General features: G+C 35.5%; 1 protein-coding gene across 1 annotated transcript in view; it reads left to right on the plus strand.

Annotated features, from left to right (window-relative positions):
* Positions 1-21,291, plus strand: part of LOC143236275 (zinc finger protein 704-like) — a 26,185-nt gene extending 4,894 nt beyond the window's left edge. The window contains exons 4-9 of the mRNA XM_076474540.1: positions 4,515-4,617; positions 10,397-10,625; positions 18,713-18,807; positions 19,238-19,466; positions 20,278-20,385; positions 21,070-21,291. Of these exons, the coding sequence (XP_076330655.1) occupies positions 4,515-4,617; positions 10,397-10,625; positions 18,713-18,807; positions 19,238-19,466; positions 20,278-20,385; positions 21,070-21,255 (950 nt within the window). The 3' untranslated portion in view covers positions 21,256-21,291. The remainder of the gene's footprint in view (positions 1-4,514; positions 4,618-10,396; positions 10,626-18,712; positions 18,808-19,237; positions 19,467-20,277; positions 20,386-21,069) is intronic.
* The last annotated feature ends 552 nt before the right edge of the window (positions 21,292-21,843 follow it).

Consider the following 21,843-nt stretch of genomic DNA (forward strand, 5'->3'; position numbering starts at 1 on the left):
AATTTTTCTTTGTTTTATTCTCATAGATGCGTGGAGCAAATTATAAGAAAAACTTGTTCTCGGTCAGTTTCAATAATCGTTTCTGATAATTAAAGAATGATTTCACCGATATATGTCCTTTAAAAATATCTATTATCGATTTGTGGCATGAAGGTCATGTAGAAAAAATTAAAAAAGCAAAACATTAAAATACTGGAATATTTAATCAAAACGATTCTGTTTTTTTTCCAGTTTAATATTTTATGTGTGTGTGTGTGTGTCTCTATATATATATATATATATAACAAAGAATTAAATTATTGATAGATAAAAAATTAGATTTCAAGCAAAAGGTCTTCAGTGGTTTTGTGTAAAATTTTGTCTGCTTGCCAATGCTGGGACCCAACATGGTCGGGTGGTTAAGGCACTCGACTTTACTCTTTACCGACGAATAGCCCAAGAGTTGGCGGTGGGTGATGACTAGCTGCCTTCCCTCTAGTCTTACACTACTAAATAAGGGACGGCTAGCGCAGATAGCCCTCGAGTAGCTTTATGCGAAATAAAAACAACAAAAAACAAAACCAATGTTGTATGACAACATTTAAATCTAAGACACACGACAAATCGTAATCTTATACCTGTCTGTCAGATAATTATTGTATATATTGGGTGTATACGTTCTAGTAAGAAATTATCATGTTTTTTGTCTTTTCTTATTTTTCCATTATTTAAAATACCACTTGATATAGGTTTGCTTTCTCTCGACATTGGAATGGTTATTCAAGTGCTTTTGTAGTATTGTGTGTGTGTGTGTGTATATGTATGTATATATATATATATATATATATATGTATGTATTGTTTAAGTGTTTTTTGTAGTATTGTATATGTATTGTTTAAAAGTGTTTTGTAGTATTGTATATGTATTGTTTAAAAGTGTTTTGTAATATTGTATATGTATATTGTTTTCCTCTGGTATTTAATATAATGTTTAGTTTAACAATAATTTTCGTCTTTTAATTGTATCTGTATTTTTAAATAATCGAAATGACGATTTTTTCTTTATGTCAATTTAGCGGACGAAAAGGCGACCGAGTTCAACAGACGATAGTGACGTCATGAATGATTGTTCTGCTGCTATGGTGCTCATGAGTTTATCTTGTAGTCCTAAGTCCCCGCCGTTCTGACTCAGGTATAAATTACATGTTTAACAGAGACATTTAAACAGTTTGTCAACGTAACTGAAAACGTTTGTTTTCCTTTCAGTTTTAACTTGCTATAACTAATGTTATTCAAATACTGATTATAGAAATTAACGTTGTCTCATGAACTTTAGACAAGATGATCGTATAAATTAATACAAATTCGGTAGAGTAACTAAACATTATTTAAAGAAATTTCGGTGATGTGTCCTCTACATAAGTTGTTTCAAAATGCTAAGAAATTTTCTTGTGACAGTTTAAGCAAATATTGGGCTGTGGTATTGATATTTATATCAGTTGCTGAGTTATAATAATTTTTGTTTTCGTACTCTAATTAAGAATATATTTAGTAATTATAATCAGTAACATTGTAAGTAGTTTGGTTAAATTCATCTCATTAGTACTGATTTCCTTGGAATAAAATTCAACATAGTTTATATTCGGTGCGTCCTTATTTCCACTGTAGGTAGGCCTACAATAATATTTTTACCAACCTATATGAAAACCGGTTTTGAATGTCATACAAACTTAGTTCGAGGCCGGCTGAATAGAGGTTTCACGTTTAAGTTTGCGAGATTCGTTAAACAAATGCACACACAAACACATATACACTCGCATGTGTTTATCTAACTGTGTAGCCTTAGGTATTCCTAGTCATGTTGATGTTGCTTCGTGTGTCCATTTGATAACCTTGAGTTACTTTAGCAGCTAAGAGTTGATAAAGTCAAGTGCTCACAGTGTTAGAGATAAATAAGATGTGTTTAAATGGATTTGAACATTTAAATCACCAAAGGACACGACCTCCATTGAAGAGTGAAAAGTGTGAGCGCCACACTTTGGTTGATTCCAAGCATACAACGATGAACCCCAAAATTTTAATATTTGCGCTTTATTTAATACAGAATATTTGTGCGGGAATTTCATAACGTTTTAAGATTATTGTGAGAAAGAAAAAACACCCAGAATATGTGAATTTTAAGTGAATTGTATGTTAAAATTAAAACATTAAAAAAGCTGGATTTTACATCACTTGTCAAGATGTATTGGTCAAAACTTTACACCCCTTCAGTGGCATAGCGGTATGTCTGCAAACTTACAACGCTAGAAACCGGGTTTAAATATTCGATGTGGGTAGAGCACAGATAGCCCATTGTGCAGCTTTGTGCTTAATTCCAAACAAATGCAAAACGAACAAAACTTTAAATAAACAAATTTGGAGATCTCTATCCTTATACTATATCACGAAAAAAAGAAAACGTGAGTATAATCGTTTTATGGAAAATATACACATTACAATATTTTTTATAGAAACAAAGCATAAGATTTGGTTTGAATTTCGAGCAAAGCTACACGAGGGCTATCTGCGTTAGTCGTCCCTAATTTCGCAGTGTAAGACTAGAAGGAAGGCAGCTAGTCTTCACCACCCACCGCAACTCTTGGGCAATTATTTTACCAACGAATAGTAGGATTGACTATCACATTATAACGCCTCCACAGCTGAAAGGGCGAGTATGTTTGGTGGGACGGGGATTCGAACCCGCGACCCTTAGATTACGAGTCGAGTGGCTTATCCACGTGGCCATGCCGGGATCAAAGCACAATAAAGTATGATATAGAAAAAAACATTTTGTGTAAAAAAATAAAATATGCGTTTAGCTTACCTGTATTGTATATTAATATGCCGTAATTACAATTTAGACATTTCTTTGCTTCATAATAGGGAGTATAATTGTGTCCGGGATAAATATGTTTGTTTGTAATTAAGCACAAAACTAATCAAGGCTATCTGTATTCTGCCCATTAAGGTTATCGAAACCCGGATTATTGCGTTTTAAGTCCGCAGACGTATCGCTGTCCCACGTGGGGGCTAAATATGTTTGTTTGTAATAAAGCACAAAACTATATAATGGACTACCTGTGCTCTGCCCATCACGAGTTTCGAAATTCGGATTCTAGCGCTGTAAGTCCGGGGCATATTACTGTATTACTGGGGGACTAAATATGTTTATATAACTGTCTGGGAAAGAGAAAAAATAAACGAAAATTTAAACTAAGGGTTAATTTTAACTGTTAAATTTCCCCCTGAATTGTACCTTAACCTTATATTTTGAAAGAGGAAACTGAACTGAGCATCCATTCCAGTTGATGCTTTTCCGTTTGACTGGATAATCACAACAGAAGCCTCCAGGAAAACGGGTCTTTACCATTAAAATGTTTTCTCGTCATCTCACACAGAGGGGTTATGGCAACGTGCCATTAATCTTATTTTGCTAAGGGCAAGGTAACGCAAGAGTACAAAATAATTCCTTCTGTTATGTATAGGAGTCTGCTAAAAAAAAAAAAAAAAGAGGTGGGGTGGAAATACCTTACCCACAGGCTATATATATATCTGCTGCTTTTTTGTTGTAGCCACTGGAGTGTATGTGAGGTTAAAGTTCCAAGTCTCCACAGTTACGTTTCTCACGTGACAGAAATTGTAATAATTCCTCACACATTGTGAATTATACAGAACAGCCTGAAATGAAGGCTGAAAGATAGAAAACTTTAGCAGTGTTTGTTTGTTTTCAAATTTCGCGCAAATCTCACGAGGGCTATCTACGCTAGACGTCCCTAATTTAGCAGTGTAAGACCAGAGGGAAGGCAGCTAGTTATCACCACCTGCCGCTAACTGTTGGCTACTCTTTACTAACGAATAGTGGGACTGAACGTAACATTATAACGTTCCCAGGGCTGAAAGGACGAGCATGTTTGGTGCGATAGACTTTAGCAGTGTAGGAATTGTCTTTACATTCGTTAAAGACAAACCCGGCAGCACTGTGGGTATCAAGAATACGGTGAAGAAAGTCCCTTGTTTGTTTTCGTATGCCTCACGTGAGAGCCAGGCTTAGTTTGGTTTTGTGTAATTTTAACCAGGAAGGTGTTGTTTCGTATTTATGTATTATAATTCTAGAGAGGTAACCTTGACAGGTTCACTTTTCCAGTCTTTATTTTGTTATCTTTTGAAGCGTAACCGTGGACGAAACTGCATATTTACTTTTGAAGAAGCTGGTTCAATTCTTATAACATTCTAGCGATTAAGGTTTTACGAGTTGATTTATCTACGTTTTGATTCCATTAAGTAATCGCAGTATGTGAATTTGATTTCGGCTTCACGTCTACCACAGACGTAATTTTCGCATTATATGTTTTAATATTTAAATAAATTTTCATTTACAACTGGCACACAGCCATTAGTTAATAAAATAGAAGTTTACGCCTATCTTTCACTGCTTGTTTACGCGGTGTCGTTATGAATAAAATATTTTCAATTATTCATAGATTCTTGTCATTGTAGGTGGCGTGGTCTTGAGAAAGCCTGTTAATGGTGCTTACATGAAATTATTCCCTCAAGTCATGCGTGTTTATATGTTGGAGTTCCATGCCATAGAGTCTTTCATGTTAGTCTGACAGTTTTATCATGAGAAAAAAAAAAAGCTGTAATATTGTATGTTCTTAGTTCTAAATATGTTATATAGCTTGTAAAAGCAATTATTCTCTACAGAATATTTCGTCACGTTCGCAAGGGCAAGTTCAGGGAAGGGCGTTTGTTGATCCAGAGCCGCACATCGACCCCGGTAAACAGTGCGAAGGGTTTCCGTTTTCCCCGGACACTTGTTTACAGAATTAGATTTTAGTTCTTCAAAAACCACATTGAAAATTTATGTGATAGGCCGACTTTATTTTAAAAATTATAATTTACAATTAATGGTGTAATTGAGATCGTTAAATTAGATAATACAAGTGTTTAAATCAACGGCTGTGACTCGTATAATTTATGTTATTGATAGCTCATCATCAAAAGAAAGTAAACTTTTAAGGTCAGAACTGAATGAAGCCTAACTTGAAAAACAAATCGGTTAAAGAAATACAATGCAATCAGTTAACACAACAGAAAACTACAGCCTTTATAACAATTAGAAGCCATTAGATCATCAGTTGATCAGCTATATTCGTAGGTAGCCTGAATAAAAAAAATTCTAACGAGATTCAAGCTCGTCTTGGATTCATGGCCTAAATCTATATATAGGTATACTAAGTTTAATAACACAAAATAACATGTACAGCTGTAAACACGTTAGTCTTAAACCTGTATATATGTTTACTAAACTAACAACACAATCTTGACAACTATTAAATAATAATAAACATAGCTTCGTAATTCTGTTAATATTCTTTATATTCATCTACAATCAATCATAGAGAACTAATTTAAAACAATTTGGTGTTGATTACCTCAGCAAAGATATTGCTTTGAATAGTTTATCAGCAACAAGGAGAATAATTAAGCCTACATTTATAAAATGAACAGTAAATTACTTGAGTAGGATCCTGTTGTGAGCATTGTGTGTTAATAGTAATTACCATACTTCTTGTGTTAGTCTGGTAGTTTAGTGTATAATTACATTAGAAGATGTAACAATAAAGTGGTTTAGTGTAAATATATCACACTATTAAAGTGATAGCGAGGTTTAAATGTAAACAGTTTTACGTATCATAAACTTTGGTTTAATTCAAGAAAATGATTTTAGAATTTGAACTTTACATTTACCAGAGGAGTAGTGTATCACCCCAGATTTGTGTGGTGAGTCTAAAGCCCAGCCTTTATAAACATAGAAGTCTGTAATTTCCTTTCATAGTCTACTGGTAAGTACAGTGGCACTGGCTGGTCGGTGTGAGCAGTTTGTTTTAAAGTGATTAGTGTTGCTAAGGCCTGGCATGGCCTAGCGCGTTAAGGCGTGCGCTTCGTAATCTGAGGGTCGCGGGTTCGCGCCAGTCGCATAAACATGCTCGCCCTCCCAGCCGTGGGGCGTTATATTTGTGACGGTCAATCCCACTATTCGTTGGTAAAAGTAGCCCAAGAGTTGGCGGTTGGTGGTGATGACTAGCTGCCTTCCCTCTAGTCTTACACTGCTAAATTAGGGACGGCTAGCACAGATAGCCCTCGAGTAGCTTTGTGCGAAATTCAAAACAGACAAACAGACATAGTGTTGCTATACCTGGTGTTGTATTGTACATCACTCTCAGCACTCACTTTCTTTTACCAAACGTAATTACCTGAGTAGATGTGTGACAAGTGTAACAGACTTGCAAAATTACCTTTGTTTCTTTGCTGGACTTTGGGCAAAGCTACACAAGGGCGACCAGAGCGTAGCCCTTCCTAATTTTGAAATAACAAACATGAGGGAAAGCAGCTGTCAATGCTACCCACTGTCAAACCAAACTTTCCGAATAATGCCAAACTTGAATAGTTGGATTTAACTGTTACAATAATAATGCACGGACACTTTAATGTGTAGAGCACTTTCATTTTATTTTTTGCAGTAATGGAACATGAACCACTTAACCTCAACTCCACTGTCCACTATGCTGACTGCTGGATATATTAAAATTGTCATATAATTTACCAGTCATATACAGTACACTATTAAATGCATACAATGTAAAAACAGGATTTAGAAAAAAAACAAAAATGTTGAATGAATGATTATCTTTTCTTATCCAAGGGTGTGACATTTTTACCACCATACATATGTCTATACATGTAAAATTATGTAATATATTACCCTGTTGGAACAACTTGCTTAGTCTGCACATAACATTCATAATGCACAGTTTGGCTAACCACAAATATTTCTTTTTTCATGTGTTTAGTTTCACCAGTGCAAAAGCTGGCCACAAACCTAAGGAGCTGTAGAAACAGGTACTATCAGTGATGTGACAGTAACTCAAGAGCAGTTGTTTGGTAGCTACTTCTCCCTAGTCCAGTGGCTGGATGATTCCTAACTAGCTATGTCCCTGTAGTCCAGGGGCTTTCTATCTATAGATCATGGGGACTTCTCACTAGCTACTTTCCTCTAGTCCAGTGGCTTTCAATCTATAGATCATGGGGACTCCTCACTAGCTACTTCTCCTAGTTCAGTGGCTTTTAATCTATAGATCAGGACTACTAACTAGCTATTTCTCCCTAGTCCAGTGGCTTTCATTCTATTGATCAGGACTCCTCACTAGCTACTTCCTTCTAGTCCACTGGTTTTCAATCTGTGGATCAGGGGAATTCCTAGCTACTTTCATCCTGTCCAGTTGTTTTCAGTCTTTTGTTCAAGGGATTCCTACGAGCTATTTTCCTCTGGTCTGGTGGTTTTTAAACTGTAGTCCAAGGTACTACTTACTAGCAACTCTGAGGTACTCCTTCAAGTAATCCTTTGAAAGGATACATGATTATGGAAAGGGAAAGGCAACATGTTCTATAGGTCTTTTGTGGTCCACAGAGATGAAGAAAATCCAATAAAAGGTGATATGTTATATCATTATTATATTATTTAGAACAGTACATGGACAGACTTTGTGCTAAAGTCTAAAAATAAGGTACATGAAAGTGAGTCTCAAACCTAGAACCACCAATGCCAACCAAGCAATTCCATGAACCCATGAGTGAAAGCAAAATAAACATATTATACTCTGTCAACCCCACCACATCTGCAATATCCAGTGTCGATGAGACCTTTCGCACAATACCAGGCTGGACAGGATACAACAAATATAGTCGTGATCCTGAAATATTTCGTGAAAAAAAAAATTATGTGGATACGATTAAACAAGAAAACTGTAACTATTATTAAGTTTTTAAAGTAATTCTCAGATCAGATGTGTAGGTAAGAATTAATAACACAACCTGATTTTATTTTAACCATGGAGAAGCTAGTTCCGTGAATGTGAGTCACGACCCTAGAACTACCACTGACAGATATGTACACGCGACAATGCGTCCAACATGTACAAATTATCGTGTAATACTGGGGCGTTGATGATAAAGTTCACTGATCATCGTCACAGAGCATGCGTGATGGCCTGAACTGAGCGCAGACCATTTTAGTAGGAAAATAAAAACAACAAATTGCTAAGTGAAGATGGTGGAGCTACATTGGGGTTCCGGCATTCCTCACCCTTCATCCCCTTAAAAAATTACTTGTTTGTTATAGAGGTTGAAATATTGTTTGTTTGTATAATTTCGCGCAAATATACTCGGGGTTATTTGCGCAAGTTATCTCTAACTTAGAATTGAATAGACTAGAAGGAAAGCAGCTACTCAGAAACACCCACCGCCAACTTTCTGCATATAATTTAATAGCGAGAAGTGGAATTGATTGAAACATTATAACACTTCCATGGATGAAAGTGTATGTTAGGTGATGGGTGTGTTTGGTTTTCACATAGCAAAGCCACATCAGGCCATCAGCTGTGACCACCGTGGGAATTGAACCCCCTGATTTTTAGGGTTGTAAATCCGTAGACTTTCCACTGTATCATCTTGGGACGGATTCGAATCCGCGAACTGGAGATTACGTTTAGAAATATTAGAAATCATGGTGAAAGGTATTAGCCATCACGTGATGTGTCCTTTCTGAACTGTACTTATCCGTAAAGTAAATGAAAGAACCGGTTTTGAATACTTTTAAACATTTGTGTGCTTTGCTTCTCAAAATAATAGAATATCTTAAAATAAAAAAGATAAATAATAATAGATGCTAGTAAAATAGAACTAACTGTATTACTTGCAAGCGCACAGTAAAACAAAGGAACCGGTTTTTAGACAGACTCCAGGAACGGAAATTACTGAAACTTCTTCGATGTTGTTTGAACGTCCAGTAACTTAGATCATTTCGAGGGTATATATAGTTTCATTATTAATATATATTTTTTACAAGACTTCTCGTATACTGTAATGATACCACCTGTTGTACGTCACAGTTTTATACAGATTTGGTTATCGTACAAGACTGAAGTTAAATATAGCGTTTCTATCTTTTTTTTTTTTTTTTGTCACAGGATACAACATCAGTTATTATGTACCCACAGTCGTGTCAAATCCTCCTAACAATTTGATTCATCCTCAAAATTGTTATGTACACTGACCCAAATGACCACTGGGAATTTTGTGTATTTCTGTTACATAACTAATTCTTAGTGCATCGGAAATGAAACCACTTCTAGTCTTCTACTCCCTCTTTCTTTATCTTTCCGTTTTTACTTACGTCATTCGACGTCAACCGCTTCTTCGTACTGTGTAACCGGTTAGGAGTTAAAGCACGTGCTGTAAACAAGCTAAAAACAACACGAGTTTTGGTTTAAGCGTTTATCGTTGTAAAATATTCAGTTCGTATATTTAAGTATTATGAGTATTGTGTTGCCTGAGTGAAAGTGTACCACACTTCTATGTAGGATAATAATTCGTAGTGATTTAAACATGAAGTATTGCTCAGTTTTCGTTATAATATAATAGTAAATCTATAACGAAAGACGGAGAAATATCTTCAGATAAATAAAATGTAACAGTTGGTTTAAAATTTATGATAAACATAACGCCAACTGTTGGTGATAATACGCTGCAGTTTAGACGACCGAAGCTGGTAAAGCATTTAAAAATCAGTAGGCTTAGAAATTGTGATTAAAATCACGTAATCTACATTTTTTCCCCACTTTGGAGAATCATTTATTTCTCATCGTCTAGTCTAATTGACAAGTTAAGGTATTGTTCGAGAGGCCCTTTTAGGCATTGGCATGTGGAAGACAAGACCTTTCTGAAAAGCTATTTTTATACGCAGAAGCGTTCCTAGGTGCTTAAAAGTTTAAGCCTCGGCTCCATATATGCGCGAATTTTCTGCGTTATACTATAATATTGATGAGGTTTTCTCTTATGATTTTAAAGACGCCAACCAGGGATTTAGGGCACTGTCAAATAGAATCGGGGCTTGTGTCTAGCGATACTTCTATTTACACGCCTTTGACTTTCAATATGAAACTGAATTTTTGAGAGGAATGTGGTTGTGAGGCCGAGAGATTTGGAGTTTATTTTTTTATCGCAGATGTTAGGCCTAGTGGTTTCTAATGCTTTACCAGTTGTAACAGGTATTTGTTGTTTACAAGAACGAGTGTATGTGTACGTTTTAATGAACCTGAATTAACTGGAAGTTTTGATGGAGATACTTGTACTGATACGTCAGAACATGGACGTAAACTAAACAAGTGTCCTCAACTACCACCTTCTCAGTTAACGTATGAGTTTTTGTAATGTCATTGCATTTCTCTTCTGTCAGGTGATATATATAAATACACACACACATACATATATGTTACCGTGTTCTTATCACATTCTGTTGTAATTGTTTTGATGCGTAGGTTCATATGCGTATTCTTGACTAGTAGCATTAGCTCCGGTTTTCAAGGATGGGACAGTCCTCGGTCCGATACAAGGACAGCTACACCTTCTCCGCCTAGCCCTCTTGTTGCCATGGAAACCGTCACCCCGCAGCAGAATGGCGCCTCCTCGGGCCAAGTGTCGGATGAGGGCATTGAAATGGACGAGACAGTTGGTTTTATGGAAGAATCTCTTTCAGGGAAATGTAAGGTGAGCGTCTGCTAGCAAGGGTAAACGAACTGATGATATCTGAGAAGTCTGTTAACCTTGACTGGCAATGCCGAAAGTTAAAAGTGGGAGGGGGATTGATGTATCTTGAAGGTTTATAATAGGAAACGCAGTGATGATTCACTTATACTTACTTGTATAAGTATTAATTTCGACAAGCACCTGCTCTTACCCCTTAATTTCTGTTTCGCTTCATGTTATGCAACCTCGTGTATCGTTCAGGGGGGAACTGTTTCTCAGAGGTCTTTGCCCCAGTATGTATGTATGTGTGTGTGTGCATCGTATGTATTTCGTTCCGAAATAAAAACATAATGCTACACAGATAAGAAAAAAAAAGAGGTAAAACTGTTCTTTTTAAAGAGCAAATGGAATACAAACTACCCTTGTTCATACAAAATATAATTGCTACACGCGCAGAGAGCGCTTCGAAACTCATGAATCGTACTTCGATCGATGAGAGTATAATTTGGTAATGATGTTCTAATTTATCGTTTAAATGATGTATTTCAAGAAATAATATCTTCTGTTGTACACAAACTGTTTCAAATATAGGTCTTGTGAAAAACTTGCCTAATAATTGTACACCCACAATAAGCACCCGGTTTTCACATCGTAATTATACAATTTCGGTAGAGGTACATCTGAACGTTTATTCGAATCAGTACGTAGAATTTAAGTTGATTTTAGAACTAATGTGTATATTTAGATATACATGAATTATATGAGGATATGGTACCCTTACAGTTACTTTAATCGTCTCTAGAGGGAGCCATATATCTTAGTAACACCGTGTACAGCGTCGTTTTAACGCGAAGTGGTGTGAAAGTTCATACAAGTAACTCTGAAAGAGACATGAACTTAACCTCTTGAACAGGCAGGTCTGTGTGTGTATGAAAAGGGTGTGCACTTGCCTTAACAACCCCACTTCCCAGATAAGTTCTTATGATCCACGCTATATTTATGTTAACAAGACGAAGTTGTGTAGTTTACATATCAAACACGATCAGCTAACGGGGGTACTGTACTGAGAAATCTAGGATACACAAATCTTCAAAACAAACAAATTCCAAAGAAACGGAAAACAAAAATTGAAAATATGTTTGCTCTTAAACGCAGAGCTACACAGTGGTCCCGTTCACTGTATGCACCAAGGGTATCGATATCAGGTTTTTAGCATTTTAGACCCTTGAACATGTCACTTAACTGGTAAACCTATAAAGCATATTTCTTTTTGCACTAGAAGAGCCAACCTTATTACCAGGTATAATTTTTTCTTAACTTCCAACAAACGCAAACTTCCATATATTGATTCAACTCTGAAATTTGTGTTGTTGTTGTTTTTCTCACAAGTACCATTTGGTTTAAAGTTAATAAAGAATTGATTTATAAGGGAAAACATGACTGTTGAACTTCATTAATTTGTCCATCACGCAGACTCATCGGTAAAAGTAACAGTAGTTGATTTAACCTAGTTCCGATCTTTCCTGACAACCAGCTGTTTTCCCTGTTGCTCTCTGTTTAACGACTACGTCATAGACATGGGGTCAGCACTTGATAAAACAGCATTCTCTATTGCGTGATTTATCAGAACCTTAGCAAGCAGTTAGCTTACATTTGACCTTTGGACACAGTAATGTATAGATAATATAGAATGATATGTATTAAAAAATGCACCATATAGTTTGGTTTTGTAAAGTCCGCGTAGTTTCCGTTCATGAAAGGTCAAATGTAAGTTTCCATATAGATCACGTTGGAGCTGCATGGATTAATGTCTTTATGTCTTGAAATATCGTTTCGCGGCACTAATAAAATGTGGGTTTAGAAGAGAGGCAGAATAAAGTTTTCCTATTCCAAGTCGGTTAAATATTTATAGAGGCACTGATGTTGCTATCAGTATTATAGAGTACTAGTCAAACTTTGACTGCACGTGGTAAACCAGTTGAGTTGAAATAAAAATAATGGATTATTCGATAACCGAACAGAAATAAAAACTGATCTTACGTACACAACCACACTTATTACCATTTCTTTATTACCTTGTAAACTAACCAGTTTCGTTTAAGGAGTACTTCCTGAAGTGAATAACAGTTACTTTCACTGGTTAGTTCTTATAACTAATAGGTGAATGAGTTTCTTGTGTTTCATTTGAGCTGATTACAGTGGACTTATTCCCAGTGGATCTCATGTACAACAGAGCTCATATGCGTAGAAAAAAAAAGGAAAGACAGAAGTGAGAGCTATTAATAACGTTGGTGGTATTTATTAAAGTCCAACACTGATAAAGTTCTGGGAGGTTGAGAAATGTGTTGGTTGTTAGCGAGAAGGCCAAGGTTTTATTACAATATAAGGGTATGGCGTATCTTGAAATTTTTATCACCAACAGATACGACAAAAAACATTATTAAACCAAAACAAAATTGTGCTTCCGTTTGATTAATGAACCTTCTTCCTTTCTGAAATATTAATTCCCAAAGTTTTTCAGTGAACGTCACACAACAGTTGACGTAACGATGACGTCATTAGGCCTAACCCATATATCCTTCTTGCTAACTGAAGGTTTCCACTTTTGACCCGTTCATTATATTGATATATATATATATATATATATAAATTAACAAAATAGATAGACAACTAAAGTTTAAAACTATCGTATTTACGTGAACAGTAATATGATGGTTAGGGGCGTAGATTTTTACACCCAATGGGGAATGATTTTGCGACCACGTATGTGGACTGTTCAATTTACAAATTGGTAATCTCTGATTACGTTAACCTGAAAGCTGTAAACATGCAGTCACAGAGTAATCTTGTTGCCACGATACCTGCATGTATACTTAGGCCTACTGATTAATACTTACGAACTATCGCTTAGATCGAAAAGTTTAGAAGCACGCCTGTATTAAAGATGTACATTTCGGCTACTAAAAAATCTTACATCTAGGCCTAATTATGTAATTCGATTGGTAAGAACACGAGAATCTCAAGAACAAACACACAATTTGTAGTCCTGTGATGCAATAAAACAATTCAACAGACCCAACTGTAGGGGGGGATGGTTGTATGCACCATACCCCCACCTAAAATGAAGGGAGGATATATACCCCATCCCCCCTAAGATCTACGCCCCAGATGATGGTTATACATACGTTAGAGTCGCACCAAACACGGTCAATCCCACTATGAAATTTAATACGTGTGCAGTGTACAAGTAAGCCTCCCAGCAATGGTACAGCAGTATGTCTTTGGACTTACACTGCTAGAAACTGGGCTTCAATACCTGTGGTGGACAGATATCCCATTGTGCTTTGTGCTTAATTATGAACAAACAGACAAATATAAGTAGGCATACTGTGAAGGTAAACTGTCAAAAGAATATGTTACTTGAAATGGACTATTAAAAGCAATTGGGACATGTGATGACCAGCCAAAAAAACTACAACCATACAACAATATATGTGTATTCATAAAATGTTTTGTATTTAGTGGAGGAATTCCAGCAGTTTTTCGGCATGGCCAGATGGTTAATGCACTCGATTCGTAATCCAAGGGTTGTGGGTTCGAATCTCCGTCACACCAAACATGCTGGCCCTTTCAGCCGTGGGGGCGTTATAATGTTACAGTGTATCCCACTATTTGTTGGTAAAAGAGTAGCCCAAGAGTTGGCGGTGGATGGAGATGACTAGCTGCCTTCCTTCTAGTCTTATACTGCTAAATTAGAGACGGCTAGCGCAGGTAGCCCTCGTGTAGCTTTGCGCGAAATTCAGAAAGAAACATACGTTACAGTTTGTGAGTCATAAATAAAATGTAATTTATGAATCATAAATAATTACAAAACAGTTGTTACTAGTTGGTTGTTAAACTGATTTTCTGGCGTTTCACGCTGTTTTAAAACAGGTTCAAGCGAATTTGTCCTTCGAGCACTTTAACGGTTCCAAAATTTGTCGAGTTACGGCGAAATTTTCTTGTTAAAAGTTTATTTCTCATATAGATACTCAAATGGACTATAACCCGAGCGCTGTCCACTACGAGGGAATAGAAACATCGGATTTTAGCGTTTTGTGTATGCTAACTTACCGTTGACCCACTTGGAGACTCAAGGAAACTTAGGGGTTGGTTGGCCATGTATTATGATGATTTTAAAATTTTATCGTTTTTGTTCTAGCATAGAAGAGGATCTTACTAGCAATAGGCACTTGATTTTAATTCAGCGTGGCGTCAAATAAAATAATTATTTTAAATATCAAACTTTCGATGTAATGACGATTTTTTCTTCCCCAGTTTTAGCTGAAATCGTGGGTAGAGATTGTTGAATATATATTTCAAAATCCGTGTTAAATTTAATTTGTTCATAGTACGGTGATATGGGTAGTATATTTTCAGCAGTAGTTACGAATCTACAAGAATTCTGACAATAGGGCATTGTTTTAATTTTCACTCTCAACACTAATTCAGCGTTATCTACGTAAACCGTAACCGGGAAACGTACAGGTTAAAAACTAAATATCTCAGTCAGGCCTTACATGACGTTGTCATGTATTTACATAATGAATAATTTTTAAATTAGTTCGCTTTCCTCGTGAAAATGAGCCTTTGTTTATCAACTTTTTCAGTTGTGTGTAACGTAATCAGATTCGAAAGATCTAGATTCGTGGTTCGACGTGGTACGTTCTAAAATATCCCGTCGTACTCCTAGATACATGTTTTATCAGTTGTTTTTTTTTCTTATTGTTATTTTAGACAAAACAGCCCTTTTGTGAAACAAAATGGGTTATAGAAACAGTCTTCAATGGGGTCAGGTCCATAATGTTTAAAACATTAAAGTCCACGTAATTTGTTGTATAATCAGTGAATGACTGCCAGTATCTTCAACCTTATTGATATACTTTTCTTGCCGATTACGTAGTTCTGGAATATAGATTTGTTCCTTCTTTCGACCGTTTATAATTTGTAGTCTCATTAAATTTCTTTCTTTGGCTCAAAGCCAGATTTTCTGTACCGGCCGGCGAGCTGTGACAGTGAGCACGCCGGCCGGCGGTATGTCGTAATGTTATTACAGTTCTAATATGTAGAATATTTAAATCTCACTGCGTTGAAAGACCTCGTTTTGAAAGTTACTTAATTTTAAACGGAAGGCGGTTCCAGCCTAGCTACCTAAATACTCCCCCCCCCTCTTTGGTTTAGATTGGGGCCGTTGCTATGAAACGAACTTGGTTTTCCAGTTTTACTATGTGTAACAAGACGTCAAAATTCAAGATAGGCACTCAGTTGGAAATCGTTTCATATTTCTAGGCTAATCGCACCGAATCATTGTTTAGACAACCGTAGTTGCTAATTATGTAGAATAGTTATTTTAAAATAATTGTTTACAACACGCCCGACTAAAACACTCGCATTAAAACGTTTGTAGAAAGCAACAAAATAGCACGAATCTTCCATTTTTAATATTTTGGGCACTTCGAAGTGTTAAACGGTGTTACCTTCAAGTTAATTATGACCTGTTTTCTGATTGGCTTAAACTGTATTATAAGTTTTGTATGTAATGGAAGTCTCATCGAATTTATGACAGTTATAAAGCCGTGAGAAAACCAGTGCTGTAGACTGTTTTAGAACTTTCTCTGTCATTTATGTTAAGTACATTTAAATCAAAGCTAACACTTTGCAACTTAATTTCTTATTAGTTTACCCGGCAGTTCGTCAACTCCTGCCTATGTAGGTTGCCCAGGAAACACTATTTTCAGTATTCGATTAACCGGTTTAGACATCGCAGATAAAGACCACATGATTAGGCTGTAAAAGTAACACGACTTCCTTTTACTTCTGTTAGATTTCTGTTGAAAAAAAAAAACTTTCTCAGCTTTAGGATCTCGAGTGTCATTAGCTTTGTTCGTTTCATCAGTTATTGTTTTGTTTCTTAGTTCTTAGAGAATGCGTGACACATGTCACGTGCCCACTTGTTTCACGAAACAAAAGTAGTGGGAAGTAATTTTTTTGGGCAAGTTTTACGATGAATTTAGACACGATTAGACGGTAGAGTTGATTATGTGGTAATCGTGGCGTAGTGCAGACGTGATACACAGTAGAATTTACTACGTGGTAACCGATCAAACAAGTATCACGTAAAGCTGATTTTTAATATTTGTTCAAATTATTTTCTCAAATGATAATTAATATGTCTTATATTATGTAATAAATGCGTCTAAGTAACGTTAAATATGTATGTTTTTAACTTACTGAATCAGTACTACTATATACAAATATATATGTTGTGTTTATGTACATATATACATATATATATTTTTAAACTCATGTTGTTAGGGTTATATACTATGGTGTTCAGACGTGCCCCAGTTTGGCAGTGAGGCTTATCGAGGACTTTGACCCAGAACGTTAGGCCTAAAGTCTCCTTACATTTACTTGCAGGGTGGTTTATTTTTTTATATAAGTACACAGCGAGTAAAAACATCATGCATCAGTAATTAGTGTCTTTGTTTCATGGCTTCGCGACTACTTTTCTTAGCTGAGAGAACGAACAATCAACTGAATCACAGAAAACTTCACTTAGTTGAGATCAGGGTAGAGTAGATGGGTTGCAGTATTTGTAGGAACTTATTACCACAAACAAGTGAGAGGGAAATAAAAGATTAGAAGTGCTTTGGGGCGAATTTATTTTTAAAATTCCTGGCCAGGAAAAACAAAAAAACATGCTCATATTTCCACGAGTGACCTATATATACAAAAAAGAAAGGGAAAAATAGAAACGAAGTAAAATATCCTTAGTGACTGGATTAAATTACCTGTATATTGTTCTTTCAAAATCATAATACCAGAAAAAAACATTTTTTAGAGTAGAAATAAATTGTTTGTTTGATTTTGAAATTCGCGTAAAGCTACACGAGAGCTATCTGCGCTAGCCGTTCCTAATTTTGCAGTAAAAGACTAGAGGGAAGGTAGCAAGTCATCACCACCCACCGCCAACTCTTGGGCTACTCTTTATCAACGAATGGTTGGATTGACTGCACATTATAACGTCCCCACGGCTGAAAGGACGAGCAGATTTGGTAAACGGGGATTCGAATCCGCGACCCTCAGATTACGAGTTGAGCGCCTTAGCCACCTGGCCAGAAATAAATGAACTTTGACATTTTGTAGTCAGGAGCACCATTTTACAAAAAGCTTTGGAGGTGGGTAAAAAAGACCGACGTCGCACCCCCCTTTCCCCCATATACATTCCAGTTCATATATGGATTATATGCTAAGACGTAATTTATGTGTGTCTGTTAATTCGGCCTTACTAAAAATTATTATAGGGGGCGACGTATGAGTTACAGGGCCGAGAAGAAGTTACAATGATACAGAGTAAGAATTTTTTTTAAAAAAATTAACTCATACCTTTGTAGTTGACCCCCAGTAAAGCAAGTTTTTTAGTAGAAAGTCAAGTTTCTATTTAATTGTTTTGTTGAACTTTCACATGTGAATAAGTTTTGTTTTGGAGCTGTTTTCTTTCTCATTAACCTTTTCGTTGGTAATGTTCACTATCAATATATATATATATATAAACCAGATTATTTTACTAAACTGCGAAAATGATTTTAAAAAAATCAACAACAACAAAACATGCCAGAGTAATCGGCCTCGTGTCGGAAGTACTCGGCCTTACATCGAGAAAACCTAATTACCCTAATCACAACATGTAGAGCGAGGCTATGTGGACTCGAAAATATGTGACCCACTTCTACTAAACGCCAGCCTTGTTTTTAATTAGATCACTCAGGCGGCAGAGTTGATTAGATATTTTTAATATTCAACCCTCCTCTCTCACACGTAATATATATAATCCAAGTTAAGGATTTATCACGAAAAGGAAATACTGATATGCAAAAAATAAAGACGAAATACGTTTTTTTTTTGTGGTTTTTGTTTTGTAATTTCAGAATTTGAATCTCAGTTTTAAATATTTTAATTAGTAGAAACGATAATTTGAACTAAAAAAAGTGTGATGTATTTTATGGCTCTGTGATTGTGGTTCCATCATCTTTGTGAAAGATATTTTCTTGGCCGAATTTTTGTAGACGCGGACTGTGTTCCAATGTACGTGGCCCGGCTGCGGCAAGCAGTATTATCTGTGCGAAGATGTGGAGAAACACGTTCGTATGCGTCATTTACGGTAAGTGCTGACGTCTAGTAAGAAGTTACTGAACTATTCTTTTCCAAAAGACATGTCATTTGAAATTTGGCCAACGGTGTTAAGAACGTAAAATAGCTCCATGCATTACACATGCATATATTACTTATTGTATAGATACCACGTTCAAATATGTGTGTTTTTGTAAACTTCCAGATTTTTGTATGTATTTGAATTCGTTATTACTAAACAAGCATTGGAAAATTAACTACACTTCCTATATTCACAGTTGGTTTTGTTTAAAATATTTTAAATCTTTTTTATCTACAATTTGTTTACTTTCAGGTTTTATAAAGTTTTGTTAATCATCCTAATAGCGTGCTTTCTGTTGAAATTGTCGGATTTCAAGTAAGATATACAGAGCTAAGAGAACAGGTTTTACTGCTTTTAATCAGGTATTTTCTTCATTTAGTCGTTCTAAGAATCAACTCTCAGACCTCAGCGACGACCACGAAGAAGAATTCTATTACACAGAAATTGAAGTAGATGAAAAGCCAACTCCTCCACGTGCTAGCCCTGAGATCCTTCTCTCATCTCCTGAATTAGCCAACATCTATACCTCATCTGCCCCTACCCTTAGTCACCTTGATATGGTGAAACCTCCCCATGAAAACCCAGAATATAGAGAACCTCAGAAGGAGGTAAAGACAAGACTATGTTTTTATATGACAAGAGGAATTTTTTGCTTTGTTTAATTCTTTGTTGATGAAATAGTTTCCAACATCATTAAGTGTAACATGAGACATTTAGAATACTTTTAAGCAGTGTTTTCTTTAAGTCTCTCATTAACAAACAAACAGAAAACTCTAGTAATGGCATAGAGTTATTTAGTATGACTTTTAGAGATTTTCTTTAAAAGAGTTTATAATTTTCCTATTAGTGTAAAAATCCAGCAGTTTATTAAAACATATCTGTGTTGCCATAATTGGCTGTTCTGTTTTTTTTTGTAATGTAATGAAATTTCATTCATTATTAATATCTGAAGTTGTTAACTTGAACTTGTATATCGTATTATGTATTCATTATTAATATCTGAAGTTGTTAACTTGTATATCGTTATTTGATTGTTTTTAATATGTGTACGTTTCCTCTGAATCATTCTCTCAAGTAATCATAAGTCCTGAAGATAGTGATTTAAGTCCAGGGTTATTTACGTGAAAAACATGAAGTAATAATTGTACTTGAATAATAAACAGTATAAATCTCTGGCCACTAGTGAAAGGTTTCATATGTAAAGATACAGACTGTACCTTCTGAAATACTGTTATCTTCTTACTCAGTTGTTAGTGTCAGTACTCCTTAAATAATTTAAAGGCTTTTGTATAAAAATCTTAAGTTTCACAACTAGTTATCCTCACTGTAATAAAATAATATTTTCCGTCCCTTATTATTATGCTGTTTTGTTTGCTTATGATTCATTAAAACAACTGATGTTTTGTTTTGAAAAATCAGAGAGACCAGAGTCAAACATCTCTAACAAATCCAGACACTATCTCCAACTTCCAACCCATTCTTCATTGGCAACCTCATGCATATGCTGTCAGTGCTCCAAGTGACATGGTAAGGAACTATTTATTGTTTTTCAAAATTTGAACACCTTGTGTAGTTAATACAAGTTGCATACCTCACAACTATCTAGATTTTTTTTCACCCACTTTCCAAATTATAAATTTTATCCACTAAGTACAATTTCCAATATTTGTGCAATCACTGTTTTTTAAAAGTTGGTTGTGTTTCTGTGAAACTTATTGAACTTACTGATTGTCACAAGTACTAAGATTAAACATAAAAACCCAAACTTATCATTGTGAAGTTATGTAATGCCCAAAATGTTCTGAAGATTTGGTGATGTTGTGATGAATATGTGCAACACATGATCTGAAGTGCAAATGTAGTGATCAGATGTTAGAACTTTGATTTATAAATTAGTCTTATGGGGGGTATCATATGTTTTGTTACCTAGTGAATTTTCTGAAACTTAACTTGAATAAACTTGAAATTTACCTTAAATATACTTAAATTTTCAAACATTTGCTATGGGGTTGGAGGACCCCCTAGTAGGCCTTCACTGCTCTCTGAAATGTGTTTATTGAGATTTGTCCATTTATAATGTTGGTAGGTCATCCAGCTGAGTATGAGAGCCATTGTGTGCCAGTAGGTTTATAATATGTAAAAGTATAAAGCCATTATAAATATTGAAAATAAGGCTTTGTTGAAAACAGTAATCTTTTAATGATTCTGCAGGCTTTGTCCCCAAAGTACTTGCGACTGAGTCCTAAATCTTTGTCACCTACCATAAAAGGCTCTCCCACACAGAGAAAAGGCCGCTCTGAGGTCCACAAGTGTAGAAAGGTTTATGGGATGGAAAATAAAGAGCAGTGGTGTACTCAGTGTCGCTGGAAGAAAGCTTGTTCCCGATTTCTTAGCTAATGTAGATGGTCCTCACCAAAGGCGTTTTAAGTTACAGAGACCGAAATGACAGGAAATGCAGAGGATGTAGCACAATTTTGATATTCAAATAACGTGACACATGTGATCTCAGAAAACCTGGGATAAAGGAACAGATCTCACCGCAACTTTTTTTACCAGTTTTATTGCTTGTAAGAAAAGTGAATACTGATAAGTAGTAGTTCCAACCTTTGTTAATTATTACGTTTATAGAAAACTATAATACAAATTTTGAAAGACATTGGTCATCTTTTTCTTATGTGATTTTGATACCTGTAAAGATGTAAAAAAACAAAGAAAAAAAGTAAAATATTTATGAAGAAGATTATATGTGTATAAATATACAAACAAATACATATATATATATATACACTAATTAAACTTTTGTATTATAGAGAGGTTTTGAATTGGTTGAACTGTTACATTTATACTGACAATAAATTTGGATCAATTCTATAAAATTTGGAAGTGATAAGCTTAAATGTGTAAAAAAAACATGATGAGGTCTGTAAAATTGTAATGGATTGTGAAACTATACATAAGAAGGATCTGTTTTCATTGTGCTGGCTG

Source organism: Tachypleus tridentatus, chromosome 13 (assembly GCF_004210375.1).
Source record: "Tachypleus tridentatus isolate NWPU-2018 chromosome 13, ASM421037v1, whole genome shotgun sequence".
Taxonomy (NCBI): Eukaryota; Metazoa; Arthropoda; class Merostomata; order Xiphosura; family Limulidae; genus Tachypleus; species Tachypleus tridentatus.